Below are 25309 nucleotides of genomic sequence, written 5' to 3'. Positions count from 1 at the left end.
CCTACCCCCACCTTGCAGCCATTCCAGTGCTCAATTACCTGGCTATTTTCCCCAGTTACATAAACATTGTTCAAACCTCTCAGTGTGCAAACTATTTTCTTTACTTCTACAATGATTACAGCTGTTTGGATTTCATTTAAAACTTTTATTTCAAATTTTGTAGCACAAACACAGATGTACATTTGCCAAAAAAAATACAGTCTCACAATGAAAACAGACTTAGCATTAACTGTAACTTTCTCTGCCCTTCTGGATCAAATTAATTGCAACACCATTGAAACCCTTATTCAAAGAAAATACATCTGTCCAGAGGCGGACAAAGTATACGTTTGGGCCATTTTCCAACCATAGGCCTCTTGCAGACATTTTTAGGACCATGCATATATGCATGTGTTCTTTGATTCACCTTCCTGATTGTATTAAATTAAATACCTTATATAATACAGTACAACTTGATAAGTGTTCTAAATTTGTAGTTCTGAACATTTTTCCAGTAAGCAATGAAACAAAACATATGACCCAATAATGACAAAACTGCCATTTCATAACATTTCAACCATAAAAAGGCCACTCAAGCTTCTGTCATTACAATCCAGTAATATCAGTCAAATATGCCCAGTCTCTGCAGAAGTTAGTCATCTGAATAATTCCACATTAAAGAGATCGGTAACTAATGAAGAGGTTGCTGATAGCAAGCAACTATATATTTCGGTGTTTTGTCAACAAATTTGGTGCCTGCTGCCCTTAAAGAATAAATTGCCTGATGTTACTTTAAAAAAAAAAAAAGTAATATTGCATTAGAGAATGGATAGCAAATGGACAACAGCTTCATAATTACTAGGCATCTTATCCAAAGGAGGACACACTCAGGACTGCAGCTCTGCTCCGCTTCACCATCAAAGTACAACACAGTATAAGCAATCCATCTGCATGCTGTGTGAGTAGAACCCACAGCCTTCTGCATCAAAAACAAGTATGCTACCTGTTGTGTTATGACCATTTGCTACAAAAAAATGTTGTACATTGAAAACAGACTTTGCATGACCACAGTAAACTTCTCTTACCTTGAAGCTCCCAATTCCTTGAAATTGCACTGAAGCTCACAATTCCTTCAAAATGCACTGAAACTCAATTCCTTTATCAATTTGGTAGTTGGTGTAGAGGATTCTGGCTCTTGTTTCATGTAATCAAGGTAGAGGGTTTGTGCCTGAGGAAATTTACCAACCTGCCACCCCCTAACTTGGGCATTTTTACACAGACAGACTTACACACTTCTAGTCCCAGTCTTGGTAGCAGCAGTAGCAAATTTGTTTTGTATTTAAATTCCACTTGGGGAAAGCAAAAAGGAGTATCAGGGTGCATGTGTTGTTGCCTGAAAGGATGCACATACACAAAGGCATTCTTAAAGGAGAATGTCCTTAAAGGAGCAAGTATTAAGCAGCTGGGTGCATGTGTCAATGCACGCACATATGCAGAGGGCATTCTTAAAGGTGACTGCCTTTAAAGGATCCAGCTCTGGTTAACTTTAAGCTTTTTGTGTTTTAAATGTGAAAAGCCTTTTAAAAGGCAAAAAGAAGACTGCACCCCCTTTTCTGTTTTAACCCGGGGTGGACCACACCCTCCAACCCCCACATTAATAGGCCTTTTGATGCAATCCCATATGAATTATAGAAGGCGGCAATTTTGAGCACATTATAGGTGCCTTCTGTGTGGAGTCTGCATGTCCTCCCTGTGGTCGCATGGATTTCCTCCAGGTGCTCCGGTTTCCTCCCACATCCCAATGACATGCTGTAGGTGGTTTGGACACTCTAAATTGGCCCTAGGTGTGAGTGTGTGTGCCTTCTGTGGAAGGTTGGGCGCCGGGCTGGCAACTTGACACCGTAAAGCTCCACTGCCAATCATGAGCGGACAGGTGATCTGCTGTGGCGACCCCTAACCAAGAAAAGCCGAAAGAAGAAGATAGGTGCTGAGAAGAGCACTCTTTGCTAATATCAAATATCAAAACAATAGTAATTTCATGAATTCTAATTGTACCCTGAGTTAGGAATGGGGTCCATTTCCATCATGGTATCAAAGCACTTGTAGAAATTAATCCTAGAGAGACCAACATCCAGCAGCCTCATCCTCAAAAGCATAGTATACATTGTTTCTCCTCCACACTGTTTTGGTAAATAGTCTTTAAAGAGCAGACAGTATAGCTCAGTAATGTATCCACATTCATCTTGTATCATAAAATGCAGCGCATGCAGTTTTACCAGATGTTTCTTAGTGACTTTTTGATGTTTCAGTCACTCGCACTATCTTAAAAGCTATGCTTTAGATACCTATACAAATTGAAGCTGAAGGCAGCTTTCTTTTAGTAACATTTTCATTGTTAACATTTTGGCACATATCAAAATGTTAGCAATATAGTTTTGAATATTTATTTCAGGTTATACTAATTGGTCATACTGTGATATAAGTTGACTACACTCCTGTGGTTTAGAGATTGCACACACTTATGAATGCAGTAGTCCTGACAGCCTGACAGGTTTGATAAAACAGTTGAACCACACCTCTCCTCTTTACTCCTTTTAGACTACATGTCTCATATAAACTGGATAAGTCAAAAAAGCACCCCAGCAACATCAGCTTGAAAAATGTTTTGGAATTTTGGACACAACATCAGCAGTATTTTTCAATGTAGAATTTATGTTAGTTTTTTCAAGAATGTTTATGTGGTCAAATAATTCCACAAGTTTATCTTCATAAAGTTTTATTCAACAGTCATGATGTGATGTAAGTGCAAAATATTCTAGCATTACTAAAAATTCTTCATCAGTCTCATGCTTTGTAGCCATTCATTGGCTACAGATGTTTTCCAGCAAGGTAGTTGTGAATTATCAGAACACACAATTAATTTATTACTTAAGCCATGTCTTACTGTCCGCAGCAATGGATTCATGCAATTTAAACCAGCTTCCCGTTTTATTTTTCTGACTTTAAGGAGGATTATAACATCTTTGCAAATCATCTGAAATATTACAGTTTAGTCCAAGAAACAACAGAAGGGTAAGAATAAAGAACTGCACTAATGTCTTGTGCTGACTGATGTAGGTCTGTTTTTGTAATAGAATAAAGCCTACCATACTTGGTACTGTTAAAGCTTAAGTTCAGTTTCAAGTTTATTAAAATGCTTAAAAGTAAACCACAGCACAAAAAGGTGACATAGCAAAAATAACACAGTACTTAATGGATCAAAAATAAGTAATATTGAGCATAAACAAAAACAAAGGATTATGAACAGTTCTCCAGTTATAGCCAGCTTATTTTGTGTTCGAGAAATGGATGCAAATTCACCCCGAGAGTGAAACTTGAGCTGTGAATCTTAGCATCATGTCTCAAACGCACAAAGCTGGTTATGATCAGAAACCTGTCCATATTTCTTTCTAGTGCATGGTGCTTTATCTGCCCCTTTAACTACCAGTTACAGAAAAAAAGGCTTAGGAGACCAAGTTGTTTTACCTACATTTAAACCCTTTGAAAGCCTGTAAAGCACTTAGCACTGGCTGAGAGATATCATGCAGAAACCTAGTACTCATCTGTAGAAATCATGTCTTTAAAAGCTGTTAAATTCTTCATTCTGCAACACATTTTGTTTATAAGTGTGGCAGAGCAAAGCATCAAAGAGCTTCTAAAAACTGTTTTACCTTTTGCTGCTGTTCTTTGTTGTTTGGCATTGTCATTTCTTAGCCCCTAGTGCGAGACCTGATCATAACTGTGCTTGTGTGTCCTTAACAAACTTTTTGTTAAGCACCCTAAGTGCTGTTAAGATGGGGTCTTTCACTGCAGATATCCTTAAGTTTATCTTTTTCCTAATTTTTGATGAGTAATCTCCAAAACTAATAACACCCACAACACCTGCCCAAGAGATCTTCATTTCCACTGAATTATAAATAGGACCAGGTCGTTGGCAAAGTAGATGTATGTCTCAGAGAATCATTCTTTTATGGAATAGACTTCCTTTGGATATAAAGCAAAGTAGCTCCCTGACCCTCTTTAAACATAAGCTGGATGAATGGATGGACAGTTGTAAATACACCCTTGGTCTGGCCCCTCAAGTCCTCATTGAAAGAAGTCATAACTGGGTATAAATTAATCATGACAATAGGAACCTACGATTTGGAGTATTGTGGTCCTCTGCACCTACAGTCTGGTATTGACCTATGAACCCATGTTGGAACTCCAGGAACTACAAATAAATATTAATCCAAAGTAGGGTAAGCTGTCTGTAAAAATAAAACTACAAACCTTAGATTTGAATTTTAACAGTGGAACCTGGGTGCTGAATGATAGCTATGAGTAGCGTTCACTTGAAATGTAGTGAATATGTTAATTCATTTTAAGTTTGAAAACAAGTCAAGATGAATCCAAGTACTAGTAGAGCCAAAGAATGAGTCATAAAGTATCAGGCAATGAGGCAGGGTACTAGGGAGCATGACAGGCAATGGAGACTTGCACTGTTGCACCATAAGCTTACAAAACTTTCATTTCTTGGTAGATATGCACCATTTAATCACATCATATACATAAAAAGTTCTTTTTAAGTGCATTTTCAGTGACCCAAAACTATTTATTCTCAGAATAACTTGGGTACATTAACAACTCATGACATTTGAATTTATGTATACCATTACATCAGATCCATGCATTACTAATGGTAACAGGAATTCTGAGCATCATAAGTAAACAATTAAGAGATGCCCGAGGAGATTAAGTTCAATCATGTGACTTGGCAGCGATCATTGAAGGAGGCAGCACCGTATTAGTCCCACAAAAGTCACTGTTAGTAGTCAAAAAAATTGCAATCAGCCAGTCAGTAACGGGAAATCCTCCAAAACCATGGATGTTCTTCGTGTTTCATTGTTGCAGTCATCACACTTGGGTTATCCTGCCAGGGGTAGCCCTCAGTCGGCCCGAATACCAGAGGCTTAGTATTTCTGCGTCAGTTGCTGTCGCTACAGGACTGACATCAGGTCGTCAGTGGTATAAAATCAGGCAGCCGATGCCATTACATCAGTGTTTCTTGCCGAGGAGCCTGAAGCAGAAGCAGTTCACATGAGTGCCGGTAGGCCGCTACGAGAGTTTTTCGTGTCCGAAATCGAAGTTGAAGTCTTCTAAAGCTAAGTACCCCATTGGGGATCCTTTTTTCTTGCTCTAATCGATGTCAGAAAAAGTTAACAATTGTCTCGCCTGCGGAAAGCAAATATCATACAGAGATTTCCATTCTTACTGCATCACTTGTTTAGGCCCAGACCATGATGTTCCTTGCTGTCGGTTTTGTGCTTTGTTCAACGCCCGAACTATAAGTCGTCGGGCCCTTATTGTTGCTAAATACTTTCGCTCTCGATCTCCGTATTCCGAAATGCTTCAGCAAGCCATCCGACTACCAATCTTCCAAAAAAAGTAAGGATAAAGACAGAGGCAGTCAGCACAGGTCCAAAACTGCCAACGACGCTTCTGTTAAGCTAGTTGCCAGTTCACCGGTACTCAGTGAGGCGTTTTCGCAGCCTCTGATGCCCATTTCGATGGATTTGCAGGCCACTACTGAGACCCTTATGGAGTCTGGTATGCCACGAGTCTCTTCTTTGATTACGGAACCTGTGGATGTCTCTACCTTGGATGGGTCCGGAGCCGCTGTGGAGGCACCGGCTTCTGAGTAAGATATTCTTTGTCATTCACTGTTGCAGTCATCACACTTGGGTTATCTGCCTGCAGGTAGACCTCAGTCAGCCCGAATACCAGAGTCTTGGGATTTTTGCTTCAGATGCCGTCGCCTCTTCCATAACGTTAGGTCGTCAGGGGTATAAAACATGCAGCCAACGCCATTACATCACCTTTTCTTGCGGCTTGGGAGCCCGATGCAGAAGCAGTTTGCAAATGCCGGTCAGCCGCAACCTGAAATTTTCATTTTTCGAGTTTCAAACCTGAAGTCTTCTAAAGCTAAGTACCCTGTTGGGGATCCTTTTTTCTTGCTCTAACCGATGTCAGAAAAAGTTAACAATTGTCTTGCCTGTGGAAAGCAAATACCTCACAGAGATTTTCATTCTTACTGCATCACCTGTTTAGGCCCAGACCACGACGTCCCTCATTGTCGGTTTTGTGCCTTGTTCAACGTCCGAACTGTTCGTCATCGGGCTATTTTTGTCATTAAATTGTTTCGCTCTCGTTCTCCGTATTCCAAAATGGCTTCAATAAGCCATCCGACTACCGATCTTCCAAAAAAAATGCAAGGATAAAGACAGAGACAGATTGCATAGGTCCAAACCTGCCGACAGTGCTTCCGTTAAGCTAGTCGCCAGTCCGCCGGTACTCAGTGAGGCGCTTTTGCAGACCCTGTTACCCACTTCTACAGATTCTCAGGCCTCGACCCATTCAGAGTCTGTTATGCCGTGAGATGCTTCTTCGACTATGGAACCTGCGGATGTCTCTACCTCGGATGGGTCCTGAGCCGCTGTGCAGGCACTGGCTTCTGAGGGTGTATTCAGACCTTCCGATGTTCAGCTACTTCATTAATGACTAAAACTACCAAATGTCTCAGGCCCAGAGTTCGCACTATGCCTAGGAAACCAACGACCAAAGCGCATTCTCAAGTTCCCATGCCACAGAAACAAATGCTTAGAATGGCTGAAGACCTTATTACTTTAATTAGGGGAAGCCAGCCTTCCCCCTCTAAAAGACAAAGAATTGATTTTCCTTCTAATTCTACAGACCATGAGTCTAATGACTCTGACCCATGTGATTACCAGGACATACCTTATCTACCTATGAGGATTCAGATGCAGAGGAATCCATTCCTTCTGCCTCCCCCCCCAGAGGACTTTTCTTTCAGTGAAACCTTGCATACCCTAAGAGAGCATTTCTGCTGGGGATGCCAGGACTACCCAAAGTCCAAAAACAGACTGAGGGAATTTTTAGACTTGCCTCATCATAGGCCTCTAGCTATACCCCCTGTCCTGGATATTGTAGATGATGTCTTCATGGAATCCAGTCGTACCCCTGATACCTTACCACCAGTTCCTAGAAAGCCTGACTGGTACTACAGATTACCGGACTCTCACAAATTTCTCTTTACAAATTCCACTACGGATCCAGAGACCATTTCCCATGGACCTAAAGGTATTAAGGCTACTACAGCCAAAAACCCTACCCCTTCAGCCAGGGATTCTAGGGCTCTAGACAGATGGGTAAGAAGGTATATACCTCTGCAACTCTTGCCATCAGGGCTTTAAATTGCCAGTTTCACATGTTGAAGTACCAGCAGCATATTATGGAACTAATTAAACAAAAAATGTTGTTGATTCCTGATTGTGTAGAAAATAAAGACTTACAAGAGTTAATGCATTCTGCAAACCAAGTTGGTAAACATACTTTGCAGTGTGGTTTTGATGCCTTAGAAGCATCTTGCAGGGCTGCTGTCACTGGATCTGTTCTGAGAAGGCATGCTTGGCTGAAGGAACAAATCTTGCCAGACCATGTCAAAGCAAAATTACTAGATGCTCCATTAAACCAAGAATGTTTGTTTGGCTCAAAAGCAGAAGTTCTTAAAAAGATGGAGGAAAAAGCTAAATCTATGCAAACTGTTAAATATTTCTTACAGGTACAGCCACCTAGATTCAGTAGGCATTGGCCTTCAAAAATCTGGTCCTTTCCAGTCCCTTCCAGACCTTCTCAGTCCAAACCCAGGGCCAACAGACCACAAAGACTACAGTCTCTGGGTATGCACAGATCTAAACAATGGAGTGCTCCCTCTTCAAAAACAGGGAGTGGTAAGCCACCCCCTTATGGAAAAGGTTCACAATGACTTGTCCTTCATCCTTCCCAGCCATGCCCACGTACTTGCACCCCTAGGAGGAAAACTCGCCCTGCATGCAAAAAAACTGGGCGTATATTACCCAGAACCGATGGGTCTTAAACATTGTATCCCAGGGATACAGATTCTACTTCCACTCACTGCCATCCCCAGGCAGATTGCCAGACCTTCCTCCAAACCAGTAGGCAGAGGCCCAAAAGCAAGTACTTTCTTTTCTCGGTATCAGGGCTTTTCAACCTGTTTCAACAGAGCAAAGGGGACAGAGTTTCTACTCCAGACTGTTCCTGGAGTCCAGAAAAGAGAACTCTTGGCACCCTATTCTGGATCTGTCAACTCTCAATACCTTCCTTGTGGTACCAAAATTCAAAATGCTTACTCTCTAGCAGCTGCTTCCTCTGCTAGCCAAGGACTCCTGGCTAATCACCCTAGACTTAAAAGAAGCTTATCTGCACCTCCCCATAAGGGAATATTGCAGGAAATATGTACGTTTCAGGGCAGGCTCTATGCACTATCAGTTCTCTGCACTTTTCTTTGGCTTATCTACTGCACCCAGGGTATTCACAAAGTGCCTGGCTCCAGCCATTGCATACTGCAGGCGGAGAAATATTCAAATTTACCCATACTTGAACAATTGCCTGATTCAGGCAGACAGTCAGGAATTCAGAAAATCCAACGAACAAGGCACACAATGGTTAAATAAATAAACCAAGCCGGAATCCCCCTCGAAACAGCAGCTTTAATGGAGAACACACAAACAGCACTGAACTATCGTTTGCTGTTTGTGTGTTCTCCATTAAAGCTGCTGTTTCGAGGGGGATTCCGGCTTGGTTTATTTATTTAGACAGTCAGGAATTGCTACTTCAGCACCTGACATTTGTAAAGAGACTCCTAACTTCTCTGAGGTATAACATCAACGAAAATAAATCACATCTGGTACCCAGCCAAAAGATGGATTCCTAGGAGCAAGCTTGAACACAACTTCCCAGATGGCATTCCTCACTCCAGAAAAGCAGGTTTATTTGATAAATTACTTCAAAACTACTGGCCACCCAAAGCCAGCGATCTGCAAGAAAAATACTGCAAACCCTAGGGTTCATGGCCTTATGCATTCTTCTAATTCCATATGCAAGACTGCATATGAGGAAACTTCAATGGTACTTAAAATGTCTCTGGTGTCAACGTTCTCAGGACCTGGAAACAGTGATTCCTATCATTCCTTGTCTAAGGACAGAGTTCCTTTGGTGGGTAGAGGCTTGCAGCCACAACAAGGGACTCCCTTTCACAACCTCCCACTGCCCAAACCCTGACAACAGACGCATCAGACTATGCATGGGGGGCTCACATGCATTTAGGGCAAATGGAGCCCAGGACAAATTCACCTGCATATCAATCAAAAAGAAATGTTAGTTGTACAGAATGCACAGAGAAAATGCGGAGAAATATTCAAATTTACCCATACTTGAACGATTGCTTGATTCAAGCTGACAGTCAGGAATTGCTACTTCAGCACATGATGTTGTAAAGAGACTCCTAACTTCTCTGGGGTATACCATCAACGAAAAGAAATCACATCTGGTACCCAACCAAAAGATTGCATTCCTGGGGGCAAGCTTGAACACAACTTCCCAGATGGCATTCCTCACAACAGAAAAGCAGGTTTATTTGACAAATTACTTCAAACTACTGGCCACCCAAACCCAGCTATCTGCAAGAAAAATACTGCAAACCCTAGGGTTCATGGCCTCATGCATTCTACTAATTCCATGTGCAAGACTGCATATGAGGAAACTTCAATGGTACTTAAAAAGTCTCTGGTGTCAACATTCTCAGGACCTGGAAACAGTGATTCCTATCATTCCTTGCCTAAGGACAGAGTTCCTTTGGTGGGCAGAGTATTGCAACCACAACAAGGGGCTCCTTTCACAACCCCCCACCGCCCAGACCCTGACAACAGATGCATCAGGCTATGCATGGGGGGCTCACATGGCAGGCAAATGCATTCAATACAAATGGAGCCAGGACAAATTCACCTGCATATCAATCAGAAATAAATGTTAGCTGTACAGAATGCACTGACAGCCTTCAAATACCTTATCCTGCCAGTACAACTCTTGATAAAGACAGACAAAAAACACAGCTATGTGGTACATAAACAAGCTGGGGGAACTCACTCCTACCCTCTCTGCAGGTTAGCCATGGCACTGTGGAACAGAACCTTGAGCAGTCAAGTGCATCTGCAAGCTCAGTTTCTGCCAGGCAAACAAAATTCACTGGCAGACGACTTAAGCAGAAATCTAATGGACCCACACGAGTGGAAACTGGAACCCAACTCATTCAAATGTCTAATACACAGGAGGAGAACACCAGAGGTGGACCTCTTTGCTTCCCCCCCAAAACCATCAACTGAGCAAATGTTGTACCAGAAATCCCCACAGCCAAGCATGGAAAGTGGATGCCCTATCCTTTTTCAATCTATGCCTTTCCTCCTCTGCCCCTCCTTTCCAAAGTACTACTCAAGATCAAACAGGACGGCCAAGGACAATCCTTATTGCACCAGACTGGCCACGCCAGCACTGGTACCCACTCATGCAGTCTGACAGTAGTGCCACCCTGGCACCTACATCAGACCCCCAATCTGCTGCCCCTGCAGAAGGGACAGATTTTGTATCCTCAGCTGCAAACCCTGAACCTGGCAGCCTTGCTTATTCTCTGAATGCATCATCAGCAACCCTCAGCAAACAGGTGCTGGATGTTATCCTTGAGGCCAGGAGGCCTAGTACTAGGAAATCCTATTCAGGAAAGTGGAAAAGATACTGTTCTTGGAGCCACCCTCAAGGAAAGGACACAGCCATGCCCACCTTACCTCAAATCCTAGATTATCTAACAGAGCTGCTCCACAAAGGCCTATCCTTTTCATCAATTAAGATTCATGCCTCTGCCATCTCAGCTTATTACAATACTGAGCCACCCCTCTTCTCTCACCCTTTGATCAAATAGTTCCTGAGAGGATCTAACAATTTAAGGCCCCCAAGGAGAGCTCCCACTCCTGCCTAGGACCTTAACTTTGTACCAGAGAAGCTCACGCTCCCCCCTTTTGAGCCTGCTGCTACAGCAGAGTTAAAATTCCTCTCTTGGAAAACAGCCTTGCTTCTAGCTATCACTTCAGCAAGAAAAGTGTCTGAGTTACAGGCCCTTATGCCTGTGGAACCCTTCATTACCTTCCATGCGGACAGGGTTTCCCTCAGGGCTAACCCATCATTTATGCCCAAGGTGGTATCCAGTGTGCCTTTAAACCAGTCCATCCATTTGCCAACCTTTATTCCTAATCCTCAGAATAAAGGGGAAAGGATCCTGCACTCCTTGGACGTGCACAGACAGCTCAGATTCTGCCTTGACTGGACTAAACCTTTCAGAAAATCTGACCAGCTGCTAGTCAGCTTTGCTACAGGGGCAGAGGGCAAGGCCATTTCAAAGCAAACCATTTCTAAATGGATAGCACACTGCGTCTATTTCTTCTACAAACACCATGGAAAACCTACCCTACAGGGGATCAAACCTCATTCCACTATCGCTACCTCAATCTCTACAGCATTTCTCAGGGGAGTCCCTACCAGGGACATCCTGAAAGCTGCAACCTGGAGTTCTGTACTCACCTTTACCAAGCATTACCACTTACCTATCTTTTCGAAATCCAGAGCTGGATTTGCCACAGCAGTCTTACAAGGGCTGCTAGCCAGCCCTAATACTTATTGACTGCCTCCACTCTTCCTCAGCTTTGGGAATCAACCCAAGTGTGATGACTGCAACATTGAGACACGAAGAACATAGTATAGTTGTGTACACTTAACATAAATGTAGATGTTCGAGTGTATTCGCTGTTGCAGTCCTAGTTACCCTCCCTCCAGCCCCCTGTCTTTTCTGTACCATCTACCTATCCTCTTTTTTGGCTATAACTTATGGAAATGCTATTTACTTTGTACTGGAGGTGTTCCACACCAAGTGATTGCTTCCTATTTTGGGGGCTGCTGACATCTTGGGCAAGAAAAACTGATGTAATGGCATCGGCTGCATGTTTTATACCCTTGACGTCATGGAAGAGCCGACAGCATCCGACGCAGACATCCCAAGACTCGGTATTCTGGCCGACTGAGGGATACCTGCAGGCAGATAAGCCCAAGTGTGATGACTGCAACAGTGAGTACACTCGAGCATCTACATTTATTGTAAGTGTACACAGCTGTACTTTCTTCGCATTAACGATATTCGACACAAACCGACGACTTCTTTCGCATCTTCAGTTCTGTCTAAAACTACCAAGTTTCTAAGGCCAAGAGTACGAGCTATGCCTAAAAAAATGACCATCCAATCTTAAAGCACCTGCTTCCTTGCCGCAGTCTCAAATGCTTAAAATGGCAGAAGACCTGATCATGCTGATTAGGGGAAGCCAGCCTTCCCCTGCTGAGAGAAAAAGAGAGCTGTCCCCAGCATCTTTAACTGATCAAGAGTCCGACGACTCTGAGGTTTCTGAATATGAAAACTTGCCTTTATCTGCTTATAAGGATTCAGCTGCAGAGGAATCCGTTCCCTCTGCTTCCCCTCCAGAGGATTTTTCTTTTGGTGAAAACCTACATGCTTTAAGGGAGCATTTCCACTGGGAATGCCAGGATTATCCTCAGTCCAAAAAGAGACTTAGAGAATTTTTAGATTTGCCACAGCACAGACCTTTAGCTATCCCTCCAGTTCTGGATGATGTCTTTATGGAATCCAGTCTAGCCCTGATACTTTACCCCCTGCTCCTAGAAAACCAAACAGGTACTACAGAGTCCCTGACTCTCACAAATTTCTTTTCAAAAATCCTACTGCTGACCCAGAGGTCATTTCCCAAGGGCCTAAAGGTATAAAAGCAACTACAGCTAAGAATCACACCCCTTCGGACAGGGATTCCCGAGGTTTAGACAGTTGGGGTAAAAAAGTTTACACCTCTGCAACTCTCACCATTAGGGCATTGAATTGCCAGTTTCACATGCTGAAATACCAGCAACATATTATGGAACTTATTAAGCAAATATTATCTACCCTTCCAGACTGTGCAGAAAATAAAGAATTACAGGAGCTTATGCATTCTGCAAGCCAAGTCAGCAGGCATACCTTGAAGTGTGGGTTTGATGCACTAGAATCATCTTACAGGGCAGCAGTCACTGGTTCTGTACTGAGAAGGCATGCTTGGCTTAAGGAACAGACCTTGCCAGACCATGTCAAATCAAAATTACTAGATGCTCCTTTGAATAAGGACAATTTGTTTGGCACCAAAGCAGAAGAGGTTCTAAAAAGATGGAAGAAAAAGCTAAGTCTATGCAGACAGTCAAAGATTTTTTGCATGTGCAGCTTCCAAGATTCAGTAGGCATTGCCCCTCGAAACATTGGTCCTTTCCAGCCTCTTCAAGGCCATCTCAAACTAGACCCAGGGAAAACAGACCCCCCTCCCAGATTACAGTCTCAGGGTATGCAGAGATCTAAGCAGTGGAGTACCTCCACTTCATAAACAGGGAGTGCTAAGACCCCCCCTTAAGGAAAGAATTCACAATGACTTCTCAACTCCACTCCTCACCTCTGCCCAGTTGCTCATGCCCCTAGGAGGAAAACTTGCCCACCATGCAAAAAACTGGACCTCCATCACCAAAGACTGATGGGTCCTCAACATTGTATCCCAGGGATACAAATTTTACTTCCACACACTGCCAACCCCAAAAGGGTTCCCAGACCTTCCTCCAAACCAGTGGGCAGAGGCACAAAACCAAGTTCAATCCCTGCTCTCCATAAGGGCAATTCAACCTGTTCCTGCAGAATAAAACAGGTCAAGGGTTTTATTCCACTTTTCCTGGTACCCAGAAAAGAGCGCACTTGGTGCCCAATCCTACAGCTTTCCATTCTAAACACCTTCCTGGTGGTACCAAAATTCAAAATGCTCACCCTTCAGCAGCTTCTTCCTGTGCTGTCCAAAGATGCCTGGTTAGCCACCCTAGACCTAAAAGAAGCACATCCCAATCAGGGAATCATGCAGGAAATATCTACGTTTCAGGGCAGGATCTATGCATTATCAGTTCTCTGCACTTCCTTTTGGCTTATCCACTGCTCCCAGAGTCTTCACAAAATGCCTGGCTCCAGCCATTGCCTATTGCAGACAGAGAAACATTCAAATATACCCTTACTTGGACGATTGCCTGATTGAGGCAGACAGTCTGGAAAACCTATTGCGGCACCTGACATTTGTATAGAACCTTCTAATGTCACTGGGGTACACCGTCAACGAAAAGAAATCAAAACTAGCCTCCAGTTTAAAGATTGTATTCCTGGGAGCAAGCTTGGACACAGCATCCCAGATGGCATTCCTTACTCCAGACAAACAAGCCTATCTAACAGTTTACTTCGCTCAAATGGCCACCAGAACTCAACTATCCGCAAGGAAAATCCTGCAGGCTCTAGGGTTCATGGCCTCTTGCATTCTACTAATTCCAAATTCAGACAACATATGAGGAAACTACAATGGTACTTAAAAAGTCTTTGGTGTCAACATTCTCAGGACCTGGAAAGCATCATACCTTGTCTAAGGACAGAGTTTCTTTGGTGGGCAGCAGCATGCAACCACAACAAGGCACTTCCCATTACACAACCCCATGCCGCCCAGACCCTAACCACAGATGCATCAGACTATGCTTGGGGGTCACAGCTAGACAACATCTGCATTCAGGGCCACTGGAGCCCAAGTCAAATTCATCTGCACATTAACCAAAAGAGATACTAGCTGTTCAGCACACTCTGACAGCTTTCAGATCCCTAATCTCACCAGGACCCCTCCTAATAAAAACAGACAACACCACGGTTATGTGGTACATCAACAAGCAGAGAAAACCTACTCTTACCCTCTCTGCAGGCTAGCCATGACCCTGTGGAACACGGCCTTGGACATGCATATTCCATCTTGAATCTCAAGACGACTTAAGCAGAAATCTCCTAGACCCACACGAGTGACAGTTAGACCCCAGCACTTTCAACCTTCTAACCCAGAAATGGGGGACCCCAGAGGTGGACCTTTTTGCCTCCCCCTGCAATCACCAGATCAGCAAATTCTGCACCAGGACACCTCACAGCAGGGCCTGGAAAGTGGATTCCCTATCCTTCCAGTGGGTATACCTTTTAATCTATACTTTTCTCCCTCTGCCTCTTCTTTCAATAATATTACTCGAGATAAGACAGGACAGACCAAGGACAATCCTGATTCCCCCAGACTGGCCACGGCAGCACTGGTACCCACTTCTGCGCAGCCTGTCACCGATGGCACCTATCCCAGATCTCAGCCCTCCTCACTCAGCAGGAGGGAAAGATCTTGCATCCCCAACTGCAAATCCTGAACCTTGCAGCCTGGCTTATTCCTTGAATTCTCCCCCTGTGACCAGCCTAAGCAAGCAGGTGCTGGACGTCATTTTTGAAGCCAGAAGACCCAGTACAAGGAAATCCTATGCTGATAAGTGGAAAAACTATTGTTCCTGGATCCAGTCTAAAGAAGCGGACACAACACTGCCCTCCTTACCTCTAATCCTGGATTACCTAGCAGATCTACTCCACAGAGGCCTGTCCTTCTCTTCCATTAAGATCCATGCCTCTGCCATCTCTGCTCATTACAACACTGAACCACCTCTCTTCTCTCACGCTCTCATCAAACAGTTCCTGAGAGGGGCCAACAACTTAAGACCACCAAGGAGAGCCCCCACCCCTGCTTGGGATCTTAACTTTGTTGTGGAAAAGCTCATGCCCTCCCCCACTTTGAGCCTGCCACGTCAGCAGAGTTAAAATTCCTTTCTTGGAAAACAGCCTTGCTTCTGGCCATCGCTTCAGCTAGAAGAGTGTCTGAGTTGCAAGCACTTATGGCTGTGGAACCCTTCATTATTTTTCATGCTGACAGGGTCTCCCTCAGGACTAACCCTATTTTTATGTCTAAAGTAGTGTCCAGTGTAGCTCTCAACCAAGCTGACCATTTGCCAACCTTCTTTCCTAATCCTCAAAATAAAGGGGAAAGGATCCTGCACTCTTTAGACGTGCATAGACAGCTCAGATTCTACCTTGATAGGACTAAGCCCTTCAGGAAATCTGACCAGTTACTAGTTAGTTTTGCACCAGGGCAGAGGGCAAGGCCATATTTAAACAAACCATTTCCAAATGGATAGCAGACTTTATCCATTTCTGTTACAAACGCCATGGGAAACCAACCCCTTAGGGGGTCAGAACGCATTTCACTAAGGCAAATTCTACCTCTACAGCATTTCTTAGGAGTGTCCCTACCAGGGACATTCTGGAAGCTGCTACCTGGAGTTCTGTTCACACCTTCCCCAAGCATTACCACCTGCCTATCTTTTCCAAATCCAGGGCGGCATACTAGCCAGCCCCAACTCTTCTTGACTGCCTCCACCCCATCTTCAGCTTTGGGAATCAACCCAAGTGTGATGACTGCAACAGTGAAACACGAAGAACATAGTACAGTTGTGTACACTTACCATAAATGTAGATGTTCGAGTGTATTCACTACTGCAGTACTGGATGTTCTTCGTGTTTCACTGTTGCAGTCATCACACTTGGGTTATCTGCCTGCAGGTAGCCCTCAGTCGGCCCAAATACCAGAGACTTAGTATTTCTGCGTCAGTTGCTGTCGCTCCAGGACTGATGTCAGATCATCAGGGGTATAAAAACAGGCAGCAGACACCATTACATCAGTCTTTCTTGCTGAGGAGCCCGAAGCAGAAGCAGTTCACATGACTGCCGGTCAGCTGCTACCTGAGTTTTCGTTTCCGAATTGAATCTTCCTGAAGTCTTCTAAAGCCAAGTACCCCGTTGGGGATGCATTTTTCTTACTCTAACCGATGTCAGAAAAAGTTAACAATTGTCTAGCCTGTGGAAAGCAAGTACCACAGTGAGATTTCCATTCTTACTGCATCACCTGTTTAGGCCCAGACCACGACGTTCCTCGCTGTCAGTTTTGTGCTTTGTTCAACACCCAAACTATTCATCGTTGGGCCCTTGTTGTCACTAAATATGTTTGCTCTCGATCTCTGTATTCCGAAATGGCTTCAGTAAGCCATCCAACTACCGATCTTCCAAAAAAACGTAAGGATAAAGACAGAGACTGACCGCACAGGTCCAAAACTGCCGATGATGCTTCCATTAAGCTAGTCGCCAGTTCGCCAGTACCCAGTGAGGCGCTTTCAAAAACCCCTGATGCCCACTTCGATGGATTCGCAGGTGGCTACGGAGACCCGTTCGGAGTCCGGTATGCCGCAAGACTCTTCTTTGACTATGGAACCTGCAAATCTCTCTACCTTGGATGGGTCCAGAGCCGCTGAGCAGGCACCAGCGTCTGAGGAAGTTCTTCACATTACCGATACTCGACGCAAACCTACGACTTCTTTCGCGTCTTCAGTTTTGTCTAAAACTACCGAGTTTCTAAGGCCAAGAGTACGAACTACGCCTAAAAAAACGACGACCCAATCTCAAGCACCTGCTTCCTTGCCACAATCTCAAATGCTTAAAATGGCAGAAGACCTGATCATGCTGATTAGGGGAACCCAGACTTCCCCTGCTAAGAAAAAAAGGGACTTGTCCCCAGCAGCTTTACCTGACCAAGAGTCCAACGACTCTTAACGTTTCTGAATATGAAGACATGCCTTTATCTGCTTATGAGGATTCAGATGCAGAGGAATCTATTCCCTCTGCTTCCCCTCGAGAGGATTTTTCTTTTGGTGAAACCCTTCATACTGTAAGAGAGCATTCCCAATGGGAATGGCAGGATCATCCTCAGTCCAAAAAGAGACTCGGAGAATTTTTAGATTTGCCACAACATAGACCCTTAGCTATCCCTCCTGTTCTGGATGTTGTGGATGATGTCTTTATGGAATTCAGTCCGACTCCTGATACTTTACCCCCTGCTCCAAGGAAACCAGACGTACTACAGAGTCCCTGACTCTCACAAATTTCTTTTCAAAAATCCTACTACTGACCCAGAGGTCATTTCCCAAGGGCCTGAAGGAATAAAAGCAACTACAGCTAAGAATCCCACCCCTTCGGACAGGGATTCCCAAGCTTTAGACAGATGGGGTAAAAAAGTATGCACCTCTACAACTCTAGCCCATCAGGGCATTGAATTGCCAGTTTCACATGCTGAAATACCAGCAACATATTATGGAACTTATTAAGCAAAAATTATCTACCTTTACAGACTGTGCAGAAAATAAAGAATTACAGAAGCTTATGCATTCTGCAGGTCAAGTCAGCAAACATACCTTGCAATGTGGTTTTGACACCCTAGAAGCATCTTGCAGGGCAGCAGTCAATGGTTCTGTACTGAGAAGGCATGCTTGGCTTAAGGAACAGACTTTGCCAGACCATGTCAAATCAAAATTACTAGATGCCCCTTTGAATAAAGAGTTTGTTTGGCACCAAAGCAGAAGAGGTTCGGAGGAAGAAAAAGTTAAGGCTGTGCAGACAGTCAAAAGATTTTTTTGCAGGTGCAGCCTCCAAGATTTAGTAGGCATTGCCCCTGAAAACGTTGGTCCTTTCCAGCCCCCTCAAGGCCATCTCAAACTAGACCCAGGGGAAACAGACCCCCCCCCCCCAGATTATAGTCTCAGGGTATGCAGAGATCTAAGCAATGGAGTACCTCCACTTCTAAAACAAGGAGTGCTAAGCCACCCCCTTACAGAAAGAATTCACAATGACTTTTCAACCCCACTCCTCACCTCTGCACAATTGCTCGTGCCCCTAGGAGGAAAACTTGCCCACCATGCAAAAAACTGGACCTCCATCACCAAAGACCTATGGGTGCTCAACATTGTATCCCAGGGATACAGATTTTACTTCCACACACTGCCAATCCCGAAAGGGTTCCCAGACCTTCCTCCAAACCAGTGGGCAGAGGCACAAAACCAAGTTCAATCCCAGCTCTCCATAAGGGCAATTCAGCCTGTTCCTGCAGAACAGAGATAGGTGAAGGGTTTTATTCCAGACTTTTCCTGGTACCCAGAAAAGAGGGCACTTGGCACCCAATCCTAGATCTTTCCATTCTAAACACCTTCCTGGTGGTACCAGAATTCAAAATGCTCACCCTTCAGCAGCTTTTTCCTGTGCTGTCCAAAGAGACCTGGCTAGTCACCCTAGACCTAAAAGAAGCCTATTTGCACATCCCTATCAGGGAATCAAGTAGGAAATATCTACGTTTCAGGGCAGGATCTATGCATTATCAGTTCTCTGCAATTCCCTTTGGCTTATCCACTGCTCCCAGAGTCTTCACAAAATGCTTGGCTCCAGCCATTGTCTATTGCAGAAAGAGAAGCATTTAAATATACCCTTACTTGGGACGATTGCCTGATTCAGGCAGACAGGAAAAGCTGATGCAGCACCTGATATTTGTAAAGAACCTTCTAACCTCTCTGCGGTACACTATCAACGAAAAGAAATCAAAACTGGTACACAGTCAAAAGATTGTATTCCTGGGGGCAAGCATGGACACAGCCTCCCAGATGGCATTTCTTACTCCAAAAGCACAAGCCTATCTAACAGGCTACTTCACTCAAATGGCCACCAGAACCCAGCTATTCTCAAGAAAAATCCTGCAGGCTCTAGGTTTCATGGCCTCTTGCATTCTACTAATTCCATATGCCAGACTGCATATGAGGAAACTTCAGTAGTACTTAAAAAGTCTTTGGTGCCAACATTCTCAGGACCTGGAAACCACCATACCTATCATACCTTATCTAAGGACAGAGTTTCTTTGGTGGGCAGCAGCATGCAACCACAAAGGGCTTCCCTTTACACAACCCCACGCCACCCAGACCCTAACCACAGCCACATCAGACTATGCTTGGGGGGCACATCTGGGAGACAACTGCATTCAGGGCCACTGGAGCCCAAGTCAAATTCATCTGCATATCAACCAAAAAGAGATGCTAGCTGTTCAGCATGCTCTGACAGCTTTCAGATCCTTTCTGTCACCTCGACCCCTGCTAATAAAAACAGACAACACCACAGTTATGTGGTACATCAACAAGCAGGGGGGAACCCACTCTTACCCACTCCGCAGGCTAGCCATAACACTGTGGAACACGGCATTGGACATGCATATCCCATCTGCAAGCTCAATTCCTGCCAGGCAAACAAAACTCTCTGGCAGATGACTTAAGCAGAAATCTCCTAGATCCACGAGTGGCAATTAAATCCCAGCACTCTCAGCCTGTTAACCCAGAAATGAGGGATACCAGAGACGGACCTTTTTGCCTCCCCCTACAATCACCAGATCAACAAATTCTGCACCAGGACACCACACAACAGAGCTTGGAAAGTGGATGCCCTGTCCTTCCAGTGGGTAAACCTCTCCATTTATGCCTTTCCCCCTCTGCTTCTTCTTTCAAAAATACTACTCAAGATTAGACAGGGCAGACCAAGGGCAATCCTGATTGCTCCAGACTGGCCAAGCCAGCATTGGTAACCACTACTGTGCAGCCTGTCTCCGGTGCCACCATGGCATCTACCTCAGATCTCAACCCTCCTCACTCAGCAGGAGGGAAAGATCCTGCATCCGCAACTGCAAACCCTGAACCTTGCAGCCTGGCTTATTCCTTGAATTCTCCCCCATTGACCAGCCTAAGCAAGCAGGTACTGGATGTCATTCTGGAAGCCAGAAGACCCAGTACAAGGAAATCCTATGCTGATTAGTGGAAAAGGTATTGTTTCTGGATTCAATATAAAGGAGCAGACACTGCTCTGCCCACCTTATCTGTAATCCTGGATTACCTAGCAGATCTACTCCACAGAGGCCTTTCCTTCTCTTCCATTAAGATCCATGTCTCTGCCATCTCGGCTCATTACAACACTGAGCCACCTCTCTTCTCTCACCCTCTCATCAAACAGTTCCTGAGGGGCCAACAATTTAAGGCCACCAAGGAGAGCACCCACCCCGGCTTGGGTCCTTAACTTTGTACTGGAAAAGCTCACCCCCCCCCCCTTGAACCTGCAGCGTCAGCAGAGTTAAAATTCCTCTCTCGAAAAACAGCCTTGCTTCTGCCCATCACTTCAGCTAGAAGAGTGTCTGAGCTGCAAGCTCTTATGGCTGTGGAACCCTTCATTATTTTTCATGCTGACAGGGTCTTCCTCAGAACTAACCCTACTTTTATAGCTAAAGTGGTGTCCAGTGTAGCTCTCAACCAATCTATCCATTTGCCAGCCTTCTTTCCCAATCCTCAAATTAAAGGGGAAAGGATCCTGCACTCTTTAGATGTGCACAGACAGCTCAGATTCTACCTTGACAGGACTAAGCCCTTCAGAAAATCTGACCAGCTACTACTGAGCTTTGCACCTGGGCAGAGGGCAAGGCCATATTTAAACAAACTATTTCCAAATGGATAGCACACTGTATCCATTTCTTTTACAAACACCATGAGAAACCAACCCCTCTGGGGGTCAGAACACATTCCACCAGGGCAACCTCTACCTCTACAGCATTCCTCAGGGGAGTCCCTACCAGGATCATTCTGAAAGCTGCTACCTGGAGTTCTGTTCATACCTTCACCAAGCATTACCACCTGCCTATCTTTTCCAAATCCAGGGCAGGTTTTGCTACAGCAGTCCTGCAGGGCATACTAGCCAGCCCCATCTCCTCTTAACTGCCTCCACCCATTCTTCAGCTTTGGGAATCAACCCAAGTATGATGACTGCAACCGTGAAACACTAAGAACATAGTACAGTTGTGTACACTTACCATAAATGTAGATGTTTGAGTGTATTCACTGTTGCAGTCCTGGTTTTCCACCCTCCACCCCCCTTGTCTGTCTCTCTCTCTCTTTCTCTCTCTCTCTCCCTCACTCCTTAAAAGGATTTTTGGTATTTACTTTCCAAGACGTTGTCGCGTTCGATTCTCAGCTAGAGCATCTTCTGTGTGGAGGCATGCATGAATGGGTGTGCCTTCGTTGAAGGTTGTGCGTCAGGGCTGGTAACTTGGCATGTAAAAATCCACTACCAAACATTAGCGGACTGGAGTTCCGCTGTGGCAATCCCTAAGTGGGATAAGCCGAAAGACACAACAACAACTTTCTACTGGTGGTGTTCTTCCACCATAACCTAGCTCCCTATTTGGGGGCTCCTGACATATGGGGCAAGAAAAACTGATGTAATGACGTAGGCTGCCTGATTTTATACTACTGACGACCTTAGAGGCAGCAACTGACGCAGAAATACTAAGCCTCTGGTATTCGGGCCAACTGAGGGCTACCCCTGTCAGGATAACCCAAGTGCGATGACTGCAACAGTGAATACACTCGAACATCTACATTTTTGGTAATTGTACACAACTGTACTTTGCACAACAGATCCGGGGATACCTTTTGGCACCAAAACAATTCACCCTGTAGAAGGCAGGCAGCCAGTGTACTGCAGTTTCATTGCTTCTCTGCGTAGACATAGAAAATCACTCAGAGGCCATTAGAGGAGATGGAGACAGTCCAGTTCAGACTGCATGAATTAATCAAGCAAATATGCAATAGTTACTTCAAAACAAAACTAAGTTGTACAGAAAGTAAAGCTATGAAAAGTGTAGCAAAACGGTAAAAAAAGCTAACCCTAGCAGGCCTTTGTAGTAGTTACAAAGAGGAGCTCCTCTTTGCATAGATGATTAAAGACAATTGTGGCTGACTTACCCTTTTCCTGGCTGTTTTATTACTTATAATCATTACAGCTCTTCATACAAAATCTAGTCAGCCTCAAGTATTTCTGTATAATGGGTGTTTCCTAGTAGATTCTGCTGTTTAAATATTGTGATAATTGACACATACAGGTTTCTGTCCTTCCTGTGCACAACAACTTGGTCTGCTACACTGTTCTCTGAAGCAGATAATTTACTTTTAAATTATAGATGTTCCTACCAAACAAAATATGGTTAAATGGTATTTTATTAGCAAAAAGTGAGGTACCTTGTTATTTTTTCAGAGTTTTAAGGCCTTTTTTACCTGGTAATCATAACATACCAGTGCAGGTGGTGTTTTTACTCTGATTCAGCTGTAGTGATGAGTTGATCCTTGTCACAATGACTTCTGCCAAAGAAGATGGCAAAATTGTACAAGTTCTTACCATAACAGTATCATCTTAAATGATAAGTCTTCTCTGCCTTACTGCGACACTCCATATTGAGCCCATTGATTTTTATTATGGCAGTTCTCTCACAGCTTTCCTAATATTTTGTACTGCATATTCTTGTAGAGCTGTACTACTATTGGAGTTCTGCTTGTCTTTTGAAATTTGCTGTACACTTAGTACAGTTTACACAGTTTGTCCGGGTGCTTATTCAAAAGATAATACAAGTGATGGCTATCAGTGGAGTAAGCAGCACTTCTTGCTCAGATATTTGCTGAAAAAACCAGAGTGACGCACAGTGCAGATTATGTATATACATATTTTGAGTGCCTGTTCCACCTACATCAGTGCCTGCTGTGGCGCAAGAGCTGCATTTATCATCGCAGGGAAGACTTCTGTCACCAAGAAGAGTCCAAACAGAAAACGGAATGCAATGTTGAGTAAATGCAACTGTTATGACTTACTGTTAAAATAACCCCTCAGAGAAGATCTGCTGTTGCAGTAATTACTTCACACAGTTGTACTTTATAAGACAGTGTGCTGTTATTCACAGTCATGCAATGTTAAATCAGAGTTGTGCTACAGAATTCCATAAGATAGATGCAGTAGTAGAGTGAAACGTTAAATGCTATGAAATACTTTGTCCATGTGGATTTCTGTAAAAAATTTTGTCAACATAACAAAACACTAAAGACAGAACTAGTTTGTGTCCATTTTTTGCTACAGAGTCCAGCATGTAACATGTCTTGTAGTGTTCAGAGTTTACAGAAGTATAATTAATTGAATTAGGTAACAGTTTGGATGAATTCTGTTTTTATTTTCTGTTACCAAACACAGATTAGTTGTGCAGAACATTGCCTCCAGAAGTACCTGAAGATGACACAACGAATATCGATGCGCTTTCAGGAATACCACATTCAGCAGAATGAAGCTGTGGCTGCCAAAGCTGGACTTCTTGGTCAGCCCCGATAAAGAAACAGCTTTAGATGGGGTTTACTTTGAACAACAGTGACTGCCACACTGGTGGAAGAAAAGTTGCTGAGGCTTACTGGTAGGACTGTGGGATCTGGACATCACAACAGAAAAACAGTGGCCATTGAAAGAACAGCAGCTTTACTGATAGAGACTTCACCAGACTGGTTATTTAGCTTATTCCAGCTGTACACTGAGGTAATTTTCAGAATCTTTCTGTGTATATCTAGCTGCTGGATTCAGCTTAACCGCTGATGCTCTCAGTACAGGAGAACAATCATTTCTAAGTCATGACTCTCTTGTGAGACCATGTCAGCTGTGGGTTAATTTGTCATGTTAATTGTGTGCAACTTGGACCTTTATTTATATTATTATTTTTAATTACCAAAAATAAAGACATTCTAGAGTGTTTGTATTTGTTACATGTGTAATTATTATATACATCCATAAAATGGTAAAAAAATAAAATACAGTATGTTCTGAGAGGCATATTTAGCTGTTTGTTTTTCAGTATGCAAAGAAGTGGCATTCTTGCCTTTCTGAAACTAAATACATGAATATTTTGTTTCAGTGATATGTACATTTTCACTGTAGAAGAACAAGGGAAAACGCAGTATTCTTATCTAACACTTGATGTAGAATGTGATGGCACATTTTGCTGTAAAACATTTGAAGTAATTCCAAAGGGTCTATAAATGAACAACTAACTTAGTGTACTGACTTCATTCCTTGAGTTTTAAATGTAGAATTACATAAGTTCATTCTGTGCACATACACACAAAAATGTAAATGCATATATGTAATTAAACAGTCAGTCAGACCTGTCAGCTGTTGTGTCTAACTTTATGTAGCACTTGTCTTTGCCCAGTGAATGAGCCATCTGTGATAGCCCCATTCAACTTTTTTTGTTAGTCATTTCTGGCTAAAGTCTAGCATCTAGTGTTATCTTGATGCGGAGTGTGAGTTTCTTATTTACTTTACTTATAGTTTAAGTACTGTAGCAAGATTTTGCTCATGGGACTTGGTAACCAGCTGTCAAGAAGGGAACCCTCACCTCTCAGATTATTTGTTTCTTCTTGTAACACCCTCGGTGCCTTGTGGCATAAATGTGAACACATTTTCCACTTAATCCTTCTACTACCACCATGTAGGCACTGTTAACACAAAGTATAGTCATTGAGTGGTGGAATGTGGGCATTTTCATAGTGGACATTCATACAAAGACACCTGTTTTTCTTTCCCATGTGCATCTAAAGATAATGCCATCATTTTTTTTTTCTGTGCGCTCACTAGGGCAAAAACACTTCACCATAGAGTAAC

General features: G+C 43.6%; 1 protein-coding gene across 2 annotated transcripts in view; it reads left to right on the top strand.

Annotated features, from left to right (window-relative positions):
- TIMM9 (translocase of inner mitochondrial membrane 9) overlaps positions 1-24809 on the top strand; it is a 499680-nt gene extending 474871 nt beyond the window's left edge. For both annotated transcript variants that reach the window (XM_044074448.1, XM_044074449.1), the window contains exon 4: positions 23855-24809. In XM_044074448.1, coding sequence (XP_043930383.1) covers positions 23855-23989 — 135 coding nt within the window. In that variant the 3' untranslated portion in view covers positions 23990-24809. The remainder of the gene's footprint in view (positions 1-23854) is intronic.
- Positions 24810-25309: the final 500 nt, after the last annotated feature.

This window comes from Protopterus annectens, chromosome 6.part0 (assembly GCF_019279795.1).
Source record: "Protopterus annectens isolate FY-2018-M chromosome 6.part0, PAN1.0, whole genome shotgun sequence".
NCBI classification, from domain to species: Eukaryota; Metazoa; Chordata; order Ceratodontiformes; family Protopteridae; genus Protopterus; species Protopterus annectens.
Note: the sequence above shows the minus strand (reverse complement) of the source record. Positions and strands in the feature narration are given on the sequence as shown.